The sequence below is a fragment of the Bubalus kerabau genome, chromosome 10 (genome assembly GCF_029407905.1).
Source record: "Bubalus kerabau isolate K-KA32 ecotype Philippines breed swamp buffalo chromosome 10, PCC_UOA_SB_1v2, whole genome shotgun sequence".
NCBI classification, from domain to species: Eukaryota; Metazoa; Chordata; class Mammalia; order Artiodactyla; family Bovidae; genus Bubalus; species Bubalus kerabau.
In genome coordinates this window covers 66,642,603-66,666,499 of record NC_073633.1, presented here as the reverse complement: position 1 = coordinate 66,666,499, position 23,897 = coordinate 66,642,603, and the positions used below count along the sequence as shown (strand labels likewise).

The following is a 23,897-nucleotide window of genomic DNA, read 5'->3' as shown; positions in this document are numbered from 1 at the left end:
TTTTGCTGGTAATAATGTTATTTTTTCAGGCTGTGTGGCAACATTGTGAACAGAACCGACCAGACATGTTTGTGGTTTGACTATCCTCTGTTAATGTTCCATTTCTAGACCTGCGCTCTCCAAAGTGCATCCTGTGATTAATTTTAAGTAAAAAATGTCAGCCACAAAAACACATCTCCAACTTGGTGAAGCTTGTAGACACTTTCAGTGACCATATACCCAAGTGGTGAACACAGCTTAGAAAGGAGGACAAGCTATTCAAATGCCATGTGAGGATCAGAGATGCCACCAGGAGCAATGAAAAGTCTTATGGGGTGTCATGATAAATGTCTGAATGTAGCAATTATAGTGACGAATGATAAGTTGTTCTTTATGTGTGTGTGTGATGGATAATTTCCTGGCAAAAATCAAATCTTGAAAATATATTAATTGAATTTAGGACTAATTTCATGTATGAAACAAAATATTTACGTGAGTACCTGTATGTCTGTGGCTTAGTTTTAATAATGGCCCTTCTTTTTTCTTTTGCAATATGGTTTCAGATACATACAGTTGAACATATATTTCTAACACCCTCTCAAAAAAAGCAAGGGAGGGAGTTGGTACTTCCATTTTTTATCTTCTCTAACGTCTCAACTTCCCAGAAGTTAGGCTTCTGTAGCCTATGGATGTTTGCACTAGCTCGGGACTTTGAAGAGCAATGAGGAGAAAACTTGAAGCGATCTTCTAACGCAGAGGTGGAGTCCGTTGAACTAACCTAAAAGTCTCACTTCAGTCTACATGGATCCAGAGAATTATGCAAGACAAGAGCACTCTATGTCCTATCCTTTCACAAAGTATTAAGGAACGAAAAATTAGGTTATAAATCAGGGCTTTTCAGGCACCATGTCGTAGGAAGAGTGAATTCCATATTTAATCAAATCTATGCACACTTAGACTCAATTAATCCAAATTGCCCTAAATGTGGTAGGGTTCATATCCTTTTTAGCAACCACATGGATGGAGGAGCCTGGTAGGCTGCAGTCCATGGGGTCACTAGGAGTTGGACACGACTGAGCGACTTCACTTTCACTTTTCACTTTTCACTTTCCTGCATTGCAGAAGGAAACGGCAACCCACTCCAGTGTTCTTGCCTGGAGAATTTCAGGGATGGGGGAGCCTAGTGGGCTGCCATCTCTGGGGTCGCACAGAGTCGGACACAACTGAAGTGACTTAGCAGCAGCAGCAGCAGGACTAAGAGAGTTATCATTAATATTAACTTCCTGATGTTAAAGAGGGAGTCCATTAAACAACTTATTTATTCTAAAATCAGTTAATCCTACATTTATACAAATGTTGTTTTAAGCTGAAACAAATTAATGAAAAATAACATGGGAAAAGAGCCCAAACAAAAAGAGTCTAAGGATAAATTTGTGATGGATAAAGGAACAAGTTTTTCCTTGTTTCTCAAGACAGTAATTGGCCTTCCCTGTAGTTTCTTTGAAATATTTTGGATGTGAATACTTGCTGTGATAGCATAACCTCATGTTAACATTTTTTACTTATTTAGTGAAGAAGAAGTTTCTGAAATATGTTTAATACTGTATAATTAGAGTTTAAGAAAGAAATAGGAGTCACTGGGTAGCTACAAAATGTAAATTTTGAAAGTGAAAACATAGATTATGACATTTGTGTTTCTTCTTCTTTTTTCATGCAATTACCAAAGTAAAAAAGAAAGCCTGAAATAATCCACCCTTCATGTTATTTCTCAATCCAACATCTTATTTTAATTTTCTTTTTTTTTTCCTCTCCAGTTTTCCCAGTTGCTTTTCAGCCAACAGATCTTCATACCTACCCAGACCGTGACACTGTCAAAGAAGAACATACAACCGCTATGCATGCACCATAGCTAAAAGAAAACACAGTCTTTTGGACCATTTGTTCCTGAAAATCTAACAAACATGACATTTGCATTTCTTGGGGCAACTAAACAGCATCTGTCAAAAATCTTCAGTTTCCTAGCACTATGAAATATATTCCTTGCCCTTTGGAGATCAGTCAATCAATTGGTCTCTTTCTCTCTCAGCTTCTCCTTGAAAATTCCACATTATAACCCCTCTGATATTAGCTTTTTAGGCTTTCTGAGATGCTTCACATACTATTATATACTGCCCCAAGTGCATTCCAGAAATTGGCTTTTCAATGGAACTTGGCAAGATAATACTTAGCTTATAGATGACAGATAACTCTACAGTCAAGAGATTAGATTGGGTCTTTTTGAGGAACGATGGTAAGGGCATGGGAAAAAAGAAAAAAACCTAATTAGACCATTCCAGTGGTGCTAGACTATGCCAAAAGCCACACACTCGAATCTGAATGTCTTCTGAAAGCCAGATCTCCTTGTGACCAAATGTTTCCCAGGAGAAGAAAATTGATAGCATATTAATCCTTGTCACTTCAGGCTACTCAAAGCAATCCATTTCAATTCTTTTCATTCTTATCCCCCTATTTTCAGCCACAGATTAGCTATAGTTACTATTCTGTCCTACAGGGTTAAGCTAAAGCTAATTGTAACTTTATAATCAAGTACAGTAAGTCAGAAGAGTAGGAAGCTACCCATTGAAACAGTAAATAAGAACTGCATACACTGGTACAGCGGGGTAGACAAGAACAAAACATCAGCTCCAGCTCGGCTTGAGCCGACTGTCACTGAATAAGTGAAGCAGAGTTAGCTCGTACATCACCGTAGTCACAAACTGGTAAATTATTTGGCCCACTCTGAATCCAGTTCTGTTGCTAAAAGTGACAGGCTGGGTGTATGCCAGGTCTGCTCTTCTATTCAATACTTATCAAGCATTTCCTATGCATCAGGCATTATTCAAGGTGCAGTGAAAATAGGCAAAAATTCCTGTTCTCACGGAACTCATGCTCTAGATAAAACTATTTCACAACTCTAAATTCCCAGTTGTTTTTATAAGACCAAAACTGCAAACCTCCTGACATGTGCATCAAGTAAACAAACTCATCATAAAAAGAAACCAAGACTTTCACTAAACACAGACTCCAATATAGCTGGTCTAACGTCATACAATGGGAGTTACAGCAGAGCAGAATGACACAGCAGCAGTACATTCATTCATACAGCTAGATTCTCCACGCCTGTGTATACTCAGGCTCCACTGGGACTACATTCTCTTTTTATTCTATTCACAGTTCAATTTCAGCCAAATTCCCACATCCATCACTATATCGATCTTTAGTCTAGGAAAAAGTGTTTTCATCATATAACATTTACTTACAATTAAAATCAAGCTCTCCCCAGACAATTCAATCTGGGAGATTTGCTTAGTCACCTAAAATTATTTTAAAACTTTGTCTAGAGACTGAGAGATACAGAGAATGGAAAGTATTAGGAGCTCAAATGACAGTCAAAGAGGTATGGGACAAGAGATCTCAAATAGCAAAAATAATCTTGAGAATAAAGAACAAAGCTGGAGGTATCATGCTCCCTGACTTCAGACTCTACTACAAAGCTACAGTAATCAAAACATCATGGTACTGACACACAAAGAGACACATAGACCAATGGAACAGTATAAAGAGCCCAGAAATGAACCCACACTTTTATAGGAAATTAATCTATAATGATCTATGAACTTAGAGTCAATTAATCTACAACAAAAGAGACAAGAATGTACAATGGAAAAACAGCTGTCTCTCAATAAGTGGTGCTGGGAAAACTGGACAGCTACAAGTAAAAAAATGAAATCAGAATATTTTCTCATATCATACATAAAAAAAAACTCAAAATGGATTAAAGACCTTAATGTAAGACCATAAACCAAAAAAACTCCTAGAAGAAAATGTAGGCAGAACATTCTTTGACATAAATCATAGCAGTATTTTTGGCTCTATTAAGACCAAGGTAACAAAAGCAAAAATAAACAAATGAGACCTAATTAAACTTAAAAGCTTTTACAAAGCAAAGGAAACCATTGACACAATTAAAAAAAAAAAAAACAACTAAATGGGAGAAAATATTTGCAAATTTTATGACCAATAACTGCTAATATCCAAACTATATAAACTGCTCATATATAAGTTAATATCCAGAACACAATCATCCCAATTTAAAAATGGTTAGAAGATGCAATAGACATTTTCCAAAGAAGACATACAGAAAGCCAATAGGCACATGAAAGATGCTCAACATTGTTAATCAACAGAGAAATGCAAATCAAAACCACAATGAGATATGAACAAACACTTATCAGAATGGTTATCATCAAAAAGACTACAAACAATAAATGTTGGTGAAAATGTGGAGGAAAGGGAACCCTTGTACATTGTTGGTAGGAAACCATTGACACAATTAAAAAATTAGTATAGCCACTGTGGAAAACAGTATGGAGGTTGCTCAAAAAACTAAAAATAGAACTACCATATGATTCAGCAATTCCATTCCTGGGTTCATGCATGCTAAGTCGCTTCAGTCGTGTCTGACCCTTTGTGACCCTATGGACCGTGGCCCACCAGCCCGCTCTGTCCAAGGAATGCTCCAGGCAAGAATACTGGAGTGGGTTGCCATTTTCTTCTCCACCATTCCTGGGTATGTATCCAAAGAAAATAAAAACACTAATTCAAAAAGATACATACACCTCAGTGTTCATAGTAGCAATTTTTTGTAATAGGCAAGATATGGAAGCAATTTAAGTGTCCATCAACAGATGAATGGATAAAGAAGATGTGATACACACACATACACACAAAGTGGAATACTACTCAGCATAAAAAAGAATGAAATTTTGCCATATGCAACAATATGGATGGACTTGGAGGGGATTATGCTTAGTAAAATATGTCAGACAGGAAAAGACTATTACTCTATATTATCACTTACATGTGGAATCTAAAAAATAAAACAGACTAGAGAATATAACAAAGCAGAAACAGACTCAGGAATGGGCAAGACAAGGGTGGGAAATAAGAGGCATAAACTACTATGTATAAAATAAATACGCTACAAGGATATACTGTATAGCACAGGGAATATAGACAGAGGAGCCTGGAAAGCTACAGTCCATGGGGTCGCAGGGTCAGACATAACTGAGCAACTAATACCTTCACTTTTCACAGGGAATATAGCCAGTATTTTATAATAAGTCTGACTCTTTGTGACCCCATGGACTATAGCCTTCCAGGTTCCTCTGTCCAAAGGATTCTCCAGGCAAGAATACTGGAGAGGGCATCCATTCCCTTCTCCAGGGGATCGTCCTGACCCAGGGATTGAACCTGGGTCTCCTGCATTGCAGGTAGATTTTTACCATGTGAGCCAGGGAAGCCCTATAAATGAAAAATAGTCTATAAAATATCATACCACCATGCTGTACACCTGAAACTAATATAATATTGTAAGTCAACTATAACTCAATAAAAATAATAAACTAAAAAAACAAAGAGGTACATGAGATGGAGAGGAAAGAAGAAAGAGTTTAGAAGAAAAGATAACTAATAACAGCTAAAATCAATCCTAGAAATGACTGTAGATCTAACAGCCAGGCAAATATTTGTTAGAGTAAAAGGATGCACACAGTATGGGCTGAGTTAAAAAAACAGAGATCTCATTCCTACACACCTGCCTTAGATGAGACACAGTGCATTTCCTTTACTGTATAATATGAACAGTCTTTCAAGATCGCTCCAAGGACCAAATGAGGTCGTGTGTACATCTGTAAAGCACAGTGTAGATGGACGGGATCATTCATGTAATTCTGGCTTCTCTGAAATATTAAGTTTTTGCAGAATTCACTTGGCTATATTTGCCACTCCTCATGGCTTAAAAATGGCAAAGAGAAAATAATCCGTTAAACACAGAGATGATAAGTCACCCATTTCTTATTTGAGTTCTAAGGAATGCAATAAACTTCTCCTAAAAACTATTCACTTGTCCATTCATCTATTCAACAAATACTTATTGAGCTACTAGGTACCCCAAATTAGAGATAAAATGGTAAACAAGAGAGATACTGACCTACCCTCATAGAACAGAAAAGGACTGAAAAGCTAGCAAAAACATTCTCATGTCATTCTTATATAAACCCACACACCATGCAGCATGATTTCATGTATTCTGCACAATGCGCCTCCACCAATATTTGCTGTTTAATTTTCAAGATATATTAGACACAGTTTATCCATCCAAAGCCCACAAAACCACATGTGGTATTATAAAAATGACATGACCAAACAGTATGTTGCTAGGTGGTTGTTGTTATTGTTCACAGAAACCATTACAAATGTATCTAGTGACTGAGGTGGTGGCCATGACTTGTCCAAGTAGTGAATGATTTATTGATACCAGAAATGCTATTATGACATCCAAAGGCATTCCCCAGGGGACAAGTTTGCATGCGTCCACTCGAAAGCATGCATTATCTCAAAATACTTGATGCCTGAACAAACCATTTTCATGATGTGCTTGTTTTATGTATTTTAAGAGCATCTAAGTTCCAGTTTAATTACTTTCCTGGGGGAAAGCTAAGGGTCAGAGTCCCCTAGATTTTCCTATAATCCTTATGAAAGCACAAGAATTATAGGAAAAGCAATACATGTAACATAAAACTCAAGATCCCTCTGCCTTGAAGGGCGAAGGAAATCTATAAGATTTCCCACCCTGAGTCAGTGCTTGAGGGTCCTTCAGGGCAGATTTTCATGGACAACGTGAGCTACCAGGCTTCTACCGTCTGTAGAAAATTCGACAGTGCTCTTATTATTCCCTGATGTAGTGTCAGGGCACCACTGCACACATCTAAATGTGCTGTGTGCCATACTTCCCCACAACATTCTCCTGACCAGTGCTCCTGTCTCGTCTCCCATCACTCACTCTGTCTGAACACTGTCATAAAGCTTTCTTCATCCCCTCAAAGACACAGATGTTTGCCAATACAGATGCTTGCCATCTTAGGACCTTTATACACACTCTTCCTTCTATCTAGATAGCTCCCATCGTTCTGGAAATGGCTGGAAACTTATTCTTTAGAGAGCCCCACCTCTCTAAACAGTCCAACGTGACCAAAAGTTCCTACATGTCACTATTCTCTACTCTCATCTCCTCTATTTTCCTGCATGGCCTTCGCCACATTGGTACTTAGGTGCTTCTGTGTTTCTTTCTTTAATCTCCACTTCCTCCACTAGAATGTAACTCCAGAGGGTAAGGCTAAGTGTGTTTCATGTATGATCATACATCTCCAGTCATTAGCACAGTGTGTGGGATATAACTGATGCACGATGGATCAGCTCACATCTCTTCTTCTTAGAACATTTTCCTTTCAGCTTACCATCATATCTTTTTATGGATACATTTGACAAAACTGAATTCTAATGAGTGAGGTTAGAAATGTATGGGCTTAAAATGTTTGGCTTTTCTAGCTTTAGTCCTCTTGAACTAATATTTTTAGTCCTTTGCAACTAAAGAACAATGGCATTGTAGATCCTATAGTAAAAGCACCTCACCACACAAACTACATTTATAGACTTGTGTTCTCATATCCACCTAGAAGGTTGGATATATACTTTAGATAGGTGTTCAATGTCTTCGCTGATGGATAATTTTCCATTACCTCTCATCAACGTTAGAATGCTGCATTTCTAAAATAGCAGATACCTCTTATATTTCATGGCTGGCCTTGAATGAAGAAACAAGTTCATTCTCTTTATGTATCTGTGCATGTAAGTAAGGAAATTATTTAGTAACCTTTGGTCAGTTGTTGTGAAAACAGATATTTTTCATTTCTACAGTCACCATTACATTTCATGGAGATGGTTGTCACTCACCTCTTCACTTTCTCCTCCCTTTATTACTATTTGCACTGCTGGGGTTTTAGCCTTTGCTACAATACAACAATTGGGTGTGTATTAAAGGAAAGCATATAGTTGATATGATATTGACAGGATATCCAAATAAGAATGTTGGGCTTCATCCGTGTAGAAGATACAAAAAAATATGCTATTCCAGTAAGAGAACAAAACCTCTAAGTGGAAAGCATAGTCCCAATGGGGCCTCTACAATGAGGTTAACTCTGGAGGTAGCTGGAAGTTTCATGATGTTGTTTATGAAACAACAATTTTCAAACAAGATTACTCTCATTTTCATGAGAATGAGATCATTTAATAGCAAATACCTATTAAACATGTATTGAGTATGTGCCAGGCCCCATGCTAAGTACTGTGTGAATTACTTCACGTAATCTTCCTTACACTCTCACTAGATAGGTACTATTATTATCCCCATCAGACAGACTATGATCCCTAAGAACTAAGATATATTTTGAAGAACATTTTCAATGTAGGTAAAATTTGCCCCCAAACTTCAAATCTTGTCTTTTTGCCTGATTGAGTGTCCAAAAGTAAAGGTCAACAATGTCTCCTAAGAGAAGGCAGGCAAGAAGAAGAGGGCTCTCTGGGGAAAGAGATAGAAATGGTCCTATTTTACGAGTTTTGCCATTAGAACATTCTTTATTTCCGGAGGAAATAAATATTCCAAGCTCTTGTTTACTTAAAAATCTCTTCTGAAACCTTTCAGAGGAAAGGGATTGCTGCAAAGGGAATATGGTAGGAAAGCTGGAGAACATTTCCTTTCATGTGTCCCACAGAACTCACTTCCCACATACTTCAATTATCAATAACCATACTCACATTGTACCTACAATAAGACATACTTGTAGGTACTGTTTTCAGAGCAGTTTTCAGAGCATTTTTTAAAAATGTTGTATTCAACAGGTATAAAATTGTATTAAAATATATTTCACATTTAAATATTCTCTCTCATCAGTCTTGATATCCCACAGTTAAATTAAGTAAATCAACACCTAATCTCTTCATAGCAGTGAGCCTGGTACTCAATGAGGCAGGAAGAAGAATCAGATATAGTTTTTGCTCTTTGGTCTATGGGAGGGATCATATCTGGCTGGAAAATTATATATAAATTAGCATATTAGCAGCCCCAAACTCAAACTAGATTAGCAAATTTTGTAATTCCCAAATTCTGGAGTCTGTAGGCTGAATTTAATTTTTATAGAAAATACTGAATATATATATTTACATATATTCATATTTCTGCATATACATGTATTTTAGGTTAAAGTCATTTATGTTTCATTTAGTTAAGAAATATTTTTTTGTTGTTGTTTAGTCACTAAGTCGTGTCTGACTCTTTTGCAACCCATGGATGTAGCCCACTAGGCTCCTCTATCCATGGGGTTTCCCAGGCAAGAGTACTGGCGTGGGTTGCCATTGCCTTCTTTAGGAGATCTTCCTGACCCAGGGACTGAACCTGCATGTCCTACATCAGCAGGCAGATTCTGTACCACTGAGCCACCAGGGAAGCCTGAAAATATTTTTAAGAAAACTTAAAATATCATAACTTGCTTATAAGGCTTCTTAAAAGCCATGAAATAGGATTATAGATATGTTTATGCTGATGTAAGTATTTCAAGACAAGAATCAATAAATGACATGGAAAAAAATTTTTTTGACAAGATGAATATTCATTCCTTGCCTCTTAGTAAACAGCATTAAAATCCATCAGTATATATCCCCAAGACAAGGACTAGGTCACTCAATTATTTTAAAATGTAATAAAATGCAAGAAAAACAAGAATGAATTAGAGGAGTAAAAATATTCAAATGGCTGATTTGGCTTAAAGTGCATGACACACACCACAAGTTTAATACATGCATTAACCATCAAAGGGAAATGTGACTAGGGTCCAGGCAGACTGAAGTGGTGATGTCAGCAAAGTTGCAATGAAACTGATGGGGGTTGGTAGTGGAGGTCCCTATGGTCAGGAAAGAACTGGGGAAGCAATATGTCTTAATCCTGGCTTTGAAAGAAAAGAATTTAACCAATCTATAAAAGGAAGTTCTAGCTCCAAGAATATCTGATACTGCTAATTCTGGTACGCAGTACCCCCAAAGATTGAAGAGAACCAGATGACATGAAAGCCAACCGAATCAAATTTTCAGAACAAGGAATTTATCACTATTTAATGGGAGCATTCACTTTGCCTAAGTCATACTGTACTTTTTTTTAACTGAAGCATAGCTGACTTACAATATCATATTAGTTTCAAGTGTTCAACATAGTGATTCAGTATTTTTACAGATTATACTCCATTTAAAGTCACTATAAAAGAAAGGCTATATTTCCCTGTGCTGTACAATATATATCTGTTTTATACATTGTAGTATGTATCTCTTAATCCTCTGTTCTACCTTGTCCCTCCCCACTTCCCTCTCCCACTTGTAACCTCTCTTTTGTTCTCTGTATCTGTGCATCTGCTTCTGTTTTGTTATATTCATTTGGTTTTTTACATTTCACATATAAATGATAACATACAGTATTTGTCTTTCTCTGAATTACATCACTTAATATGATAATCTTGAGGTCCAGCCATGCTGTTGCAAATGGCAGAATTTCATTCTTTTATGGCTAATATTCTATTTTATTTCTATACCACATCTTCTTTCTCCATTCATGATCATACTTTAGAACATTTCAGAACCAAACCCCATGTGTCACATTTAATTTATAAATTAAATTATTTCTAAAATTAATCAATTTGAAAGTGCTGGGTTAAACTAAGTAAAAATAGTTCCCTTCTCGCAGGACTTCCAAGAGCTAATGCTAACACATCCAGTGTTTCTTCAAAACGAGGACATAGTATATGAATTTCCAATAGCCTACTGACCATGAAAACTTCACTTCGTGGAACCTCCATGGGACTAATGTTCTATGAAAAGTACTTTGGCACATCATCTGGACCACAAAGTCCCATATATTTGTTCAATATACACTTATAAACCAAAAACAGCACAGACTCTCTAGGGGCCATCACTACCAGGGAACATAAACACTAAGTATTTTCAAGGACTCTCAATTGAGCATGTAAAAGTGGTAGGGTCTCCAGACTGCTATTCATAGGATTAAGCTAAAACAGTTTCAGAAATAGACCAGTCCACCCACTAGTTTATATATACAAAGGAGAATATTTTAAAACCCCAATACCATGCCTCATATAGAAATTGTGCAGAAGCACAGTTCAGCAGAATAGAAAGGTACCACAGAGAGATTTGAAATAGACCTTTCCTTCTTTGGAGTTAAGCTAATTGACATCATGCCCCCTCCTCTTCTCTCCTAGGTGGTCTCCAAACACTGAAAATCTGGCATAGCAGGGATCTCCTAAGGGTGACGGTTTCTTCCCTTTTCCCCTGGTCACTTCCAGCCTCTGCATCTTTGTACTATCTCTTCCCTTCATCTGTAGCACTTTCCCTCATCTACTCTGTCTAATTACATCTTTGCTCTGCTTGATTTTTTAACTCTTTCTGCATTTCTATCTTTCCAAAAAATTATTTTAAGTCCCTGATGACAAGAGCCATATACTTCCCTTCTGATTCCATTGCAGTACCTAGCTAAGGGCTGAACATTTATGAAATATTTCTTATCACTGTTATATCTAATTGACATGACTACAAGACATTTCATTTATCACTTATATTTGAACAAAACTCCACTGAAAAATTGGACTCTGATCTGAGGTCTCTAACTCTTTTTTTTTTAATTGGTTTACTTTTATACATCAACCCAGGCTGTGATTCTCTAAGATGCTGCTTTCTTAAAAGTTGAAAAACAGCAGCAGGAAGAAAGAAAACTGGAGACATAATAGAGACAGCATATTAAAAAGCAGAGACATTACTTCGGCTACAAAGGTCCGTCTAGTCAAGGCTATGGTTTTTCCAGTGGTCATGTATGGATGTGAGAGTTGGACTATAAAAAAAGCTGAGCGCCGAAGAATTGATGCTTTTGAACTGTGGTGTTGGAGAAGACTCTTGAGAGTCCCTTGGACTGCAAGGAGATGCAACCAGTCTATCCTGAAGGAGATCAGCCCTGGGTGTTCATTGGAAGGACTGATGTTGAAGCTGAAACTCCAATACTTTGGCCACCTGATGCAAAGAGCTGACTCATTTGAAAAGACCCTGATGCTGGGAAAGATTGAGGGCAGGAGGAGAAGGGGACGACAGAGGATGAGATGGTTGGATGGCATCACTAAATCAAAGGACAGAACTCCAGGAGTTCTGGACAGGGAGGCCTGGCATGCTGCGGTTCATGGGGTCTCAAAGAGTCGGACACAACTGAGCGACTGAACTGAACTGAGTCACATGTGGCTATTAGCTGACCTCAACTAAGATGTGGCATAATATATATATTAGAGTTCAAAGATTTAGTATGGAAAAAAGAATACTAGATATTTCATAATTTTTAATACTGAGTACCTATTAAAATAAAATGTTGGATATATTGGGCTAATTAAAATATTTAAATTAATTTTACCCATTTGCCTTTACTTTTTCAGGTGGCTACTAGAAAAGTTAAAATTATACATATGGCTTGCATTATATTTCTATTAGTCAGTGCTGCTCTAGTATTTTGAGCATCCAAAAACAGAAAAGTGGTCCAAATATTAAATGTGGCTATTAACTGATAAAAACTCGCTTCACAGGAGACTGCACAGACTGCATGATGTATGATATGCATCCACAACAAGTTGGAGGACACTGTGGACCACGAACTGTCTAATGCCTGGAAACTGGCTGGCCAGATACTCGGACATGGTTCACAGGAGAGGCTGTTACCATGCCAAAGTTAGTTTGACTCTGGCAATTTATTGTGGAAAAAAAAAAAGTGCATGAATGTTTCCTAATAACTAGCTGTGGGCCAGTGGAGGAGAAAGCTGATGTGGAGTGAGCTTAGATCTTTCTCAAAGGGATTGCCTGGAGCAGCAAAGAGGCCTCAAATGGCTGGAGGTACCAGTGGATGCTCTAGGTTCAGAACAGAGAGGGCATATGTGGAATCTAAAATACAAAATACATCAACATAGCTATGAACGAAAAACAGACTCAGACTGGTGGTTGCCAAGGGAAAGGGGGATAAGGGAGGGAAGGAATAGGAGTTTGGGATTAGCAGAAGCAAACTATTATATACAGTAGGGATAAACAAGGTCCTACCTAGCCCGGGGAACTATATTCAAACATCCTGTGACAAACCATAATGGAAAAGAACTTTCACTCTGTGTGTGTGTAACTCAGTCACACTGCTGTGCAGATGAAATTAACACATTATAAATCAAATATACTTTAATAAATTTTTTTTAAAAAAAGAATAACATAGATGCCCTTGCTCATGTGAGAGACCCACCAGGGATAAAGCCTGAAAAGGACCAAAAGATTTCAACCTCAGCAAGGAGAAAACTAACCACTAAGTGGACTGAAAAGGATGGTGCATGGGAAACAAAAATTAAACTGCTTTATGATTGCACCCCACCAGTCCTGTAGGTCATCCCAAGTGTGTGCATGGTATGGTAGCATGTGCTTCCTATATGCACACAATTCCTAAACCATGGAAACTGAATATCTATGTCAACAGATGTATTTCCTGAAACTATTCTAGGAAAATCAAGTTTATTCAGTGAGCCACCAACTGCCAAATATTGCAATACCACTTCAGATGCATAGTAACATTAAATGCATTCTGCCTCTGCTATCTACACATTAGTATTTACTTTCCATTAAGACTAAATACCAAAAGCTAGGCTTGCAGAGGTCTTCTTGTTACCTTTATAGAGAAAAGAAAACAAGCAGAGTTCACAGAGCTCTGATCTCCAAAGACACTTTGAGAATAGGAATCAGTCTATAGCATATACTCTGGGAACTTTAATAATAGCCACCTAAAGTATAAAATTCAATGGACTAGTTCCAAATTGGGAAAGGAGTACATCAAGGCTGTATATTGTCACTGTGCTTATTTAACTTATATGCATAGGACATTATGCGAAATGCCAGGCTGGATGAAGCACAAGCTGGAATCAAGACTGCCAGGAGAAATATCAATAACCTCAAATATGCAGATGACATCACCCTTATGACAGAAAGTGAAGAGGTACTGAAGAGTCTCTTGATGAAAGTGAAAGAAGAGAGTGAAAAAGCTGGCTTGAAACTCAACATTCGAAAAACTAAGATCATGGCATCCAGTCCCATCACTTCATGGCAAATAAATGGGGAAGTGATGGAAACCATGACAGACTTTATTTTCTTGGGCTCCAAAATCACTGCAGATGGTGACTGCAGCCATGAAATTAAAAGACGCTTGCTCCTTGGAAGAAAAGTTATAACAAACCTAGATAGCATATTAAAAAGCAGAGACATTACTTTGCTCTGACTTATTGGAATAAGAACTGACTTATTGGAAAAGACCCTGATGCTGGGCAAGATTGAAAGCAGGGGGAGAAGGGGTGACAGAGGATGAGATGTTTGGATGGCATCAGCAAGTCGACGGACATGCTCTGGGAGTTGGTGATGGACAGAGAAGCCTGGCATGCTGCAGTTCATGGTGTTGCAAAGAGTTGGACACAATTGAGCGACTGAACTGACTCAAAGTGTAAAATTATGTAAAATTAGTATCATAAATGCAGCTCTGTAAAACTTACTTCCAAATGAGGTTGGGGGTGGGGTGGGAGTGGAAAAGAATTAACATTTCATCAATACCTTCTAGAAAAACTTCGGTGAAAAAAAGCACAAGAAAATCGGGTCTTGATTCCATGATGCTATCTAGACAACCCTCTGAGATCATGATTCTACTTTCTTTTAAAGAGGCAAATGCTTCTGAAATGAACCACTTGGTTATTATGTATTTGGATCACTATATGTTAGTCTTTCCCATTCTATAGACACATTGAAGACACTACTTTTCTGGCTTAACAAATAAAGGCTAATCAACTACTTTCAGGATAGTTTTTTGAATTTTGTTCAGTGAAGCATTAAAAAAGATCCCCATGCAAAATCATTTGTGAATCATCAGAGAAACTAAGTTATGAAAATAACAGTTTCTCATATATCAACCGTGCATAAGAGAATGAAGGAGAATTACCACCAACCTACCTATCCTCCATTCTATTCTTCAACTACTGGAGAAGAACAAAAACTAAATGCCTTTTCTGGCTCCACTAAATCTAGAATCCCTCAAAAGAGCAAGGAGGATGCCCAGACTTAGTTCACCTTCCACTGCCATGCTTCTCTGATGGACTATGAAGTACTGCCATTCTTTCATTCTTATTCTACTCTATATTTGACCTCCACTGTTCCTTTTTCTTAAGGCTAGTGGCTCAGTAAAATTAGTATACATTTTCTACTATTAGCCAGCAGAACAACCAACAGACCTTTTTGATTTGGCAAAAATCCAAGTACTGTCTTCACAGTTTGGACTTGGGTAGGAAATTAGCATTGAACAAATGATTCAGGATTTTGAAGAATTCTTGTCCATGCTTACATTCAGACAGTACATAATGAAGACCTCCAGATGGAGTAATGAAAGAAAACTTCTTATTATTAGAATTTATGCTTCCAAAAGGCTTCACACTCTGGCTCACATAAAGTCTGACATTAAAATATTGATCTAATTCCATATGCTTTAAGAATCATGCAAGGTAATTCTTTTCACTGCTTTTTAATCAATTTTTGACACCAAATATCTAATATGTTTAACTATTGACTGTCGTCACTAGAGCTGACACTCTTTTAGGCTAAAAACTAAAATGAGTCTCATAAAGGAGAAAAAAGAAATGGTCACATACTCATTTGAATGAACTGCTGACTCTGTAAAGGTAATTCCAAAAAAGAGTTTCCGAATATGGCTTAAACATTTGTAATACTGTAGGAAAACTATATAACCTTCCATGGTAACTACACTAAATGACAATATTCATTTTCTATGTCTATATTTAAGAATGTTGGTTCAGTCATTTGGAGTCAATTTCTATGTACTGCAAACAGACAGGAATCATCTTCTCTCCAAGAATGGATTATTATATTTAAAACATCAAAATCAATCAAACAGAGAAATAGCCCCAAACCCTGCATTACACACACCCAAGCAATACTCAAGATTCCTTTCTCTTGGCTTTTAAAATGATTTAAAAGCAACTTAGCTCAACTCTCCCTCCAGAGAGGAAAACTACCTACCTAGCCAAATTTCTTGAAGGGCTTTTTCCTCCACCTAATCTATAACTTTCACGCTAAAACTCTTAATTCTAGATTTCTACTTATAATTTCTCAGAAAATTTTCTGTGCTTACTAATGACCTCTTCCCAAGTAAAACCCACACATGGCACAGTGGTTATGTACATAGGCTTATGAGCCAGACTTAACTGGGTTTAGCTTTTGACTGTATCACTTACAAGCTATCAGACCTTGGGCAAGCTCTTTGACCTCCCTTTGCCTCTGTTTGCTCCTCTAGAAAATGGGACTCGTCTTAGGCCTTTTCTCATAAGGTTGTTGCCATAGTCAAGTGTTAGACTTGAACAGTCTATTCTGTTTCTTGAAGTCCTCCTCGCGTGCTCAGCGCTCTGTTGTTTCTCCTGGCTCTCTTCGGGTTTTCTCAGCGTCTATGTTTTGTTCTCTTCTTCCGTGGGCTTGTTCATCATTAACCCCTCCCCATCTCCAAGTTCAGGTCTATCTCCAACATTCTTCTCTCTTTTTTCATTACCTTGAGAAGTCTCATCCACTTACTTGATTTACTGGATTTACTAGAAGAGCATTTAGCAAGATTTTAAATAGCCTGCATTCTGAGACAAGAGGGCAAGAGAAAGTGTGATTCCAACAGTCCTGTTGGCAGTAACTATGGCAATACACAACCAGCTTATGTTGTCATTGCCAAAACAGGCACTGACCTCATTTCAGTATTCTAATAACAAACGTGAACATATCGTACCACTGAGCTTAGGCAAGGATAAGTTTTATTAGTGGCTCAAGACCCAAGCAGAGAGAGGGCAAGAATGAGGCAGAGGGGCAATCAGGAAAATCATATATCTGAATTTACAGAAAAAAATATATAAGAGGAAGAATAATGAAAGAAACTCGGGGTGTGAAAGAAAACACAAAGAGATGCAACCTTTGAAATAGAATATAGTACAAGGTGGCAAACTCAAATGCCCACAGGGGCTAAAGGTAAGCTAAATGAACAAAGTGAGCAGGATGGATGACATCCTGGGAGTGGTGGGGACTGTGGCAAACTGGAGACTATAAATAAAGCTACTCTAATTCAGTTTTTAAAATTTGAACATTACAGGCCAAACAAGTCACAGGCCTCTACTTTTCTTCCTTTGAATGTAAACAGGCAAGAGTATCATTGTCACCTGCCCAGTCGGACTGATTGGCAAAAAATTTCTTATAAAAAATATTCACTTTACTGGCTTAAAGCTACAAGTGAGACAAATTTTGCTTCATAGTCTGACTGCATTGGTTGAATGAATGTTATGATTTGTAATCCAAGCATGGATCCGCTGCTTGTCTCCATTACAAACCAAAACAGTATGTTCATGAATTCTTAAGATTCACTTACTGACTTAAAGTGATCTAAATCCTGCCAGTATCACCCCTCAAAAATATTCTACATCTAGATAGCGAATATATCTTCAATATAAGTCGAAGGGTTATCTTCAACTCTCTGAAGTAGTTGCAGATAAAGTTCCAAGCTCTCCCAGAACGAAGATGCTTATCCTGAGACGTGCTTGTAACTGACATTAGAAATGTTGCCTTCCCTGTGTATTACATCATGATAAGACATTATTTGTTTATTGCCACCTGGCTTAGGTCAAAACATATCTTCTTTTCTGCATCTTTCCCAACTTAAAAATGACAGTCATTTGACCCTGAAAGACCAAACTTCTGAAAGATAGGGCCAAATTCAATTAGGCATCAGCACTGTTAGCTCTGCTTAAAATGAAACCAATGAAAAATAATAGGATTGACCACAAGTAGGCAAGAAGCAATTCCTTTCAGGGGATACTTGCACACTATCTGATAATCATATCTCCAGGTGGTTTTCTGGTGCTTCAAAATAATTTCAGTTCAACATTTACTGGCCATATACTGCATCAGGCATTGAGTTTGGTTTGGAAATCTAAGAGATGATGAAACCACAGCTGCTGCTGAAGAACTTATAATCTAGTGGGAGAGTGGGATGTGGAAATGAGCTATTTCAATACAATGTGGTGGTGGTGCTGCTGCTGCTGCTGAGTCGCTTCAGTCGTGTCCGACTCTGTGTGACCCCATAGACGGCAGCCCACCAGGCTCCCCCGTCCCTGGGATCCTCCAGGCAAGAACACTGGAGTGGGTTGCCATTTCCTTCTCCAATGCATGAATGAAAAGTGAAAGTGAAGACACTCGGTCGTGTAACTGCTATCAAAAGAGGTGTGGAGAGTGTGCTCAGGGAGAATGCAGAAGCAGACCTGGGCTCAGTCTCCAGGAAGAAGGAAAGTAAATCAGTAAAGACTTTCTGGAAGTTCATTTTTAAAAGTAAAGAGCCATATTCCAATGAAAACTTAATGGAACTAGCCTAAGTAGTTACACAACTTAACAAGTATACTGACCCACCATCTGAAGTAACAGTGAATACTTTCCTAGGCTTCAGGATGGATTTGTGCTGACTCAGTCTGAAATTTCCATTAATCACTCTTGAAATCACAAGCATTCATTTGAATAAAAGGATACATTGCCTCTAATTCTTTAGAGAGGTAAGTAGACAACTTCCATAACAACAGAAAACAGCGAAGACTATAAATGGAAATATAATCCTGGAATCAAAGAAACCCCCCTCTCCCATGTGGTAAGGGAAATTACACTCATATTTCCCTTCGCCCTTTGAAGGTTTGAGACTATCCTCAGGTGAAACAGGCAAAGGGTAATGAGCATCTTGATGAAGGTGAAGAGGAGAGTGAAAAAGTTGGCTTCAAACTCAACACTCAGAAAACTAGGATCATGGCATCTGGTACCACCACTTCATGGCAAATAGATGGGGAAACAATGGAAACAGTGAGAGACTTTATTTTATTGGGCTCCAAAATCACTGCAAATGGTAATTGCAGCCATGAAATTAAAAGACACTTGCTCCTTGGAAGAAAAGCTATGACCAACCTAGATAGCATAATAAAAAGCAGAGATGTTACTTTGCTAACAAAGGTCCATCTAGTCAAAGCTATGGTTTTTCCAGTAGTCATGTATGGATGTGAGAATTGGACCATAAAGAAGGCTGAGCACCAAAGAACTGGTGCTTTTGAACTGTGGTTTTGGAGAAGACTCTTGAAAGTCCCTTGGACTGCAAGGAGATCAAACAAGTCAATCCTAAAGGAAATCAGTCCTGAATATTCATTGGAAGGATTGATGCTGAAACTGAAGCTCCAATATTTTGGCCACCTGATGTAAAGAGTTGACTCATTAGAAAAGACCCTGATTCCAGGCAAGACTGAAGGCAGGAGGAGAAGAAGACAACAGAGGATGAGATGGTTAGATGGCATCACCAACTCAATGGACATGAGTTTGAGCAGTCTCCAGGAAATGGTGAAGGACAGGGAGGCCTGGCGTGCTACAGTCCATGGGGTCGCAAAGTGTCAGACATGACTGAGCTACTGAACAACAACAGCAATGATTAAAAAGAACCTTTTCCTCCCCATTCTCCACAACCACAAATGCCTGAAAATCTGCCATTCAAGGGTCAATTTGATTTAGATGACCACTGTGAAGTTTCTTTGGGGCCAACATATATTTATACCTAAGTGCAAATTTTAGGATACCTTTATCATGGAGGAGAGCAGTTAAAGACATGCCAAAATTTGGAGATATCCCTAAGTAAATATGCCAGTTTTCATGACTAGTTTAGCAACTTAATCCATTCACATCATTGCTTAATCTTGGTCAAAGAAATAACTGTAGTTGGTCAAATAGTTTTAGACTGTGTTCTCAATATCTATAACTATGGGTATCAGTATTCTTTGCCATAAATTCCTAGAGGTCAAATGCCCTGTAACTTCATTCTATCAGTGATTTTTCTAAAACAAATTAAGTCCACTTTTATCACTTGTCGAATTATTTTCACACATTGCTCAAGTTACATGTTAAGAGGTTTTAATCTCAACAATTTAAATCCTATATCATTGTCACTGAGTAAAATAATAAGGCCACAGAATGATACTACCTAATCAAAACAGCTGTCTTTGTTACTCTTGAGACTGTTAGCTATACATTAGCTCCAAGTCAATAAAAATACATCAAACTGTAAAAAAGAAGCAGTTTTAAAGAGGGACTCCAAAATGATGCCAAGTACAATGGAAAGGCCAAGAGTTCACAGTGTCTCATATATCTAGACCATGTGGTGGCCTTGTGAACAGAAATTCAATATAATTTATCCAGTAATAGTAGAGTTACTTGCTAAAACAGGAATTGCTACTTTATCAGCAAAGAACTGAATTTAGACAAACTCGTAAAAATGGAAATAGAAAACAATTTATCACATACCACCCTCTACTCTTTGTTTTTAAATAACATATAGTCAACACTTGCAACTGAATCTTCACTTTCCATCTTAGAATAAAATGATCTTTATGCAACTTTGGAGAAAAGTGATGATTGCAGTTTAAAATGTTCATGAATATTTTTCATAGGGTATTTTTCAAGAGTATTTTTGCCATTTGGTATGAAATGAATCTCCTCAACCTTCACTATAAAACTAGGAATGACGATACCATGCCTATCAAGGTAGAGAAAGATGATCAACAAAGCAAAAGTCAGGGGATTGCACATCTACATATATCGCAATGTCATGTTTGCATGGATAGGTAGGCAAAGCAGGTAGAAACCTTGTTCAATTAAGAGCAGCAGTATACTTGAAAACAGAAAAGCCACATTCAAATTAAAGCTGCTTATTATGTGTGTGTGTGTCCTTAGGCAGCTTCCTTGACCACCCGGAGCCTTGATCATCTCACACAGCAAAGTGAGGATGAATATGCACAACGTCAATGAGCCACAATGAGTACTGAATAAATCACAGCTGTGAAAGCACAGTTTCTCAGCAATTAATATTTCTAGTGAACTTTGAATGCTAAGCTTGTATGCCACTATAGCCAATAGGTCCCAAGAGATCTTTAGGTGTAATTTTTGTTTCATTCTGGATGTTTCCCATTTCCACACAGTTGTTTTGTTTGGAGCCACTTCCCTAACTTACTAGGATAATAATGAGCTCAATCCTTACTCTATGGAAAATTTTCTTCTTTTAATCTTGATGCCAACTGGTACTTATGCATAGGCTCACTATTGAGTCCTGCAGGCCACTGACAAGAATTACTGAACAACATGCAGAGGCTTGGGGCCACTGTCGTATCATCCTAGGAACCTTCCCAATGACAATTCAGAAACCTCATCAATGCTCAGCAAAATTCACGAAGCAGCTGCAAGAAGCCAAATGCTTGCTGAAATCAATCATCGCTTTAGCCACCAGAACATCTTTACGCCGATACATTTAAAAAAATTACCTCTTTCACACTGGGGTCCAGTAAAGCCGTAAGTGCACGCACATCGATTGGGGGCCACGCACCTGCCTCCGTTAAGACAGCCACTTTCACAGACGGCTGTAAAATAAGGAGAGAGAAGCTGAGAAACTTCACCTGAGTAGATGCTAATAAAGTAACACTGACTGTTCCCTGAAAGGACGACAATAAAAAAAATCTAAATAGTCACTGTGGTATTTGTTTTAAACATTTATTGTACTGTTCCAGTTTCCTGGATATCCCTCAGTCAACTCAGGTAAAACTACCTGGAATAGGTGAGTATATACCTGTGTTAATGTTGGCAGTTTCATTCTGGAAAATATCTGAGCAATGCTTTGCAGTTCTGTATCTACAATGGTGGTTTATAAGAGACAACCCTGATGAGAACTGCATTTTACAAGCTGATTCTTTTGCTTATGATTTATGTTTCATTTCCAGACAGTTTTCATGAGGGAAAACACTGGCCATCTTTACAAAAATGCAGCATGTTAAATCACACTGCCAACGACAAAACACTACTATTAACTGCCAACGACAAAACACAAATACTGACACTCAGTAATTTATGTACCATAATGAAGATCCAAATGAGTGTTACAAGAGAATCTCTGGAAAATACTGGTAAGATAAGTCCAGAGATCCTTGAGGGAGGGACATTTTACTTGTCAAGAAAGACATTAAAATAAGACTTGAAAGCTCATTCCCTGAATAACTCTTCTCTGTACAACTTCCTGCAACTCACTCAAGCATAGCCTCTTCCTAGGCATCTTTATCCACAGGTGGTAGGCTGTCCCTGCCAAATTTGCCAGTCCCACCCACCCTTCAAAGCCCAGCTCAAACCTCACTCCTCCAAGAGGCTTCCCTAACACTTGCATTTACATTAATTCCCCCTTCATATATTCCCCGTACACTTTTCCTATACCCTATGGCAGTCATGCAGTTGAGCTACTCAGATCTCCTTCCAAGAAAACCTACTGTGAGGAGCTTAGTTGACTGATCTGCTACTATGTTCATGCCAACAACCTGGTGGGGACCACTCAGCAACTAAGCGTCATGGAGACTGTATATTTTTGCCCATCATGAAGCTATTGTGATGGGCAGTCTTGATTCTGGACTCCCTATCAGCCTGACCAAAGCTTTCTTGGAGGTTGCACTACAGTCTGAGGCTTCTTTTGCACAATTGTGATAGTCTTTCCTTCCCTCTCTCCTTGCACAGGGGTGTGATCTGCATCATAGTCTGAAGGTTAGGCTTTTCCCTAATAAATCTCTTGTGCATCTAATTCTATCTCAACATCCATTGGGATCAGTGTACTTGGACCGAGACAACCCCTTACAGCCACAAGTCAAGGCAGTAGTCCATTTATCATCACAAAATTAGAGAGGTTTATGTATGTCCACTGCTCTAATTCGCTTCTTAATTTATAGTCAGGTAATAATTAAGAGATTTTAAGCAGAAAAGAAATTTTGAGATTGCCTAAGCCAACCCTCCCCGTTTACAGATTAGGAAACTTAAGTCTAGGAAAGATTTTCGAAATCTACAGGTGTTACCTAAGTGCCTGTTGTACACTGGGCTCTGGCCCTCCAGGTGTATAAGGAACAGGAGGATGACAGTGGCTCCTTCTGATACCATTTCTGAAAATGCCTTTAAATCCACCCCCATCTCACCATCTCTGGAGCCACAGCCTTAGTACTAGTCTTCCTGCTTCCTGTTCCTTCTCTCTCAAGTTCAACCCCCACAGTGTGGCCACAGAGATCTTCCTCATTGCAAACTGCTGTGAGTGAAGTATATAAAGCCAGCATTTCACAGCATTAAAAGCCTGGACTATGAAGTTAGACTGCATGGGTTCAAATCCCAACTCTGCTGATTACTCCCTGTATAGCTTTAGGCAAGTCACTGAAGTCCCTGTACCCCAGCATCTTCATTTCATGTAGGTATTAATAATAAAGGCCTCTTCTTGTAAGTGCTGTTGTTATATCAAATGAGTTAATACATGTAAAGAGTCTGAATGTGTCTGAGCGTATGGTAAACAGAGTAAATAGCTCAATAGATGAATGTGGTTGGTTACTGTTTTCTCACTTCCCTCCCCTGCATGACTGCATGATTCTATTCTGGATGAGAACATGTTTGGAGAAGCATAAAGGCTCTCCAAACCTGGCCCATGACTTCTATTCCAACCTTAGCTCCCTTCCCATCACTCCCCTCAGCACTTAAGTCCTAGCAATACCAAAGCCTGGCATCCTATGCTAGTCATGTTTTAGGCTTTGGCTTATGCTGAGCCAGCTGCCTAAAAGGCCCACCTTCCAACATGTGACAAAAGAGCTCCTACCCACCCCTTGACACTCAGCTAAAGGGTCTCCCAGGTAGGGAAGCTGTCCTACCTCTTCTCCCTCCATACTATTGCTGGGGGCTGTCAAAGATTTAACCCCCATTCTTACTTATATCACAGTGTACAGACAGTCAGGAGGGTATTAAATAAACTTTGGTTTACT

At 38.3% G+C, this 23,897-nt stretch overlaps 1 protein-coding gene across 2 annotated transcripts in view; it reads right to left on the bottom strand.

The window, feature by feature from the left end:
- FBN1 (fibrillin 1) overlaps positions 1–23,897 on the bottom strand; it is a 264,581-nt gene that overhangs the window by 190,349 nt on the left and 50,335 nt on the right. For both annotated transcript variants that reach the window (XM_055538037.1, XM_055538036.1), the window contains exon 6: positions 21,393–21,488. In XM_055538037.1, the coding sequence (XP_055394012.1) occupies positions 21,393–21,488 (96 nt within the window). The remainder of the gene's footprint in view (positions 1–21,392; positions 21,489–23,897) is intronic.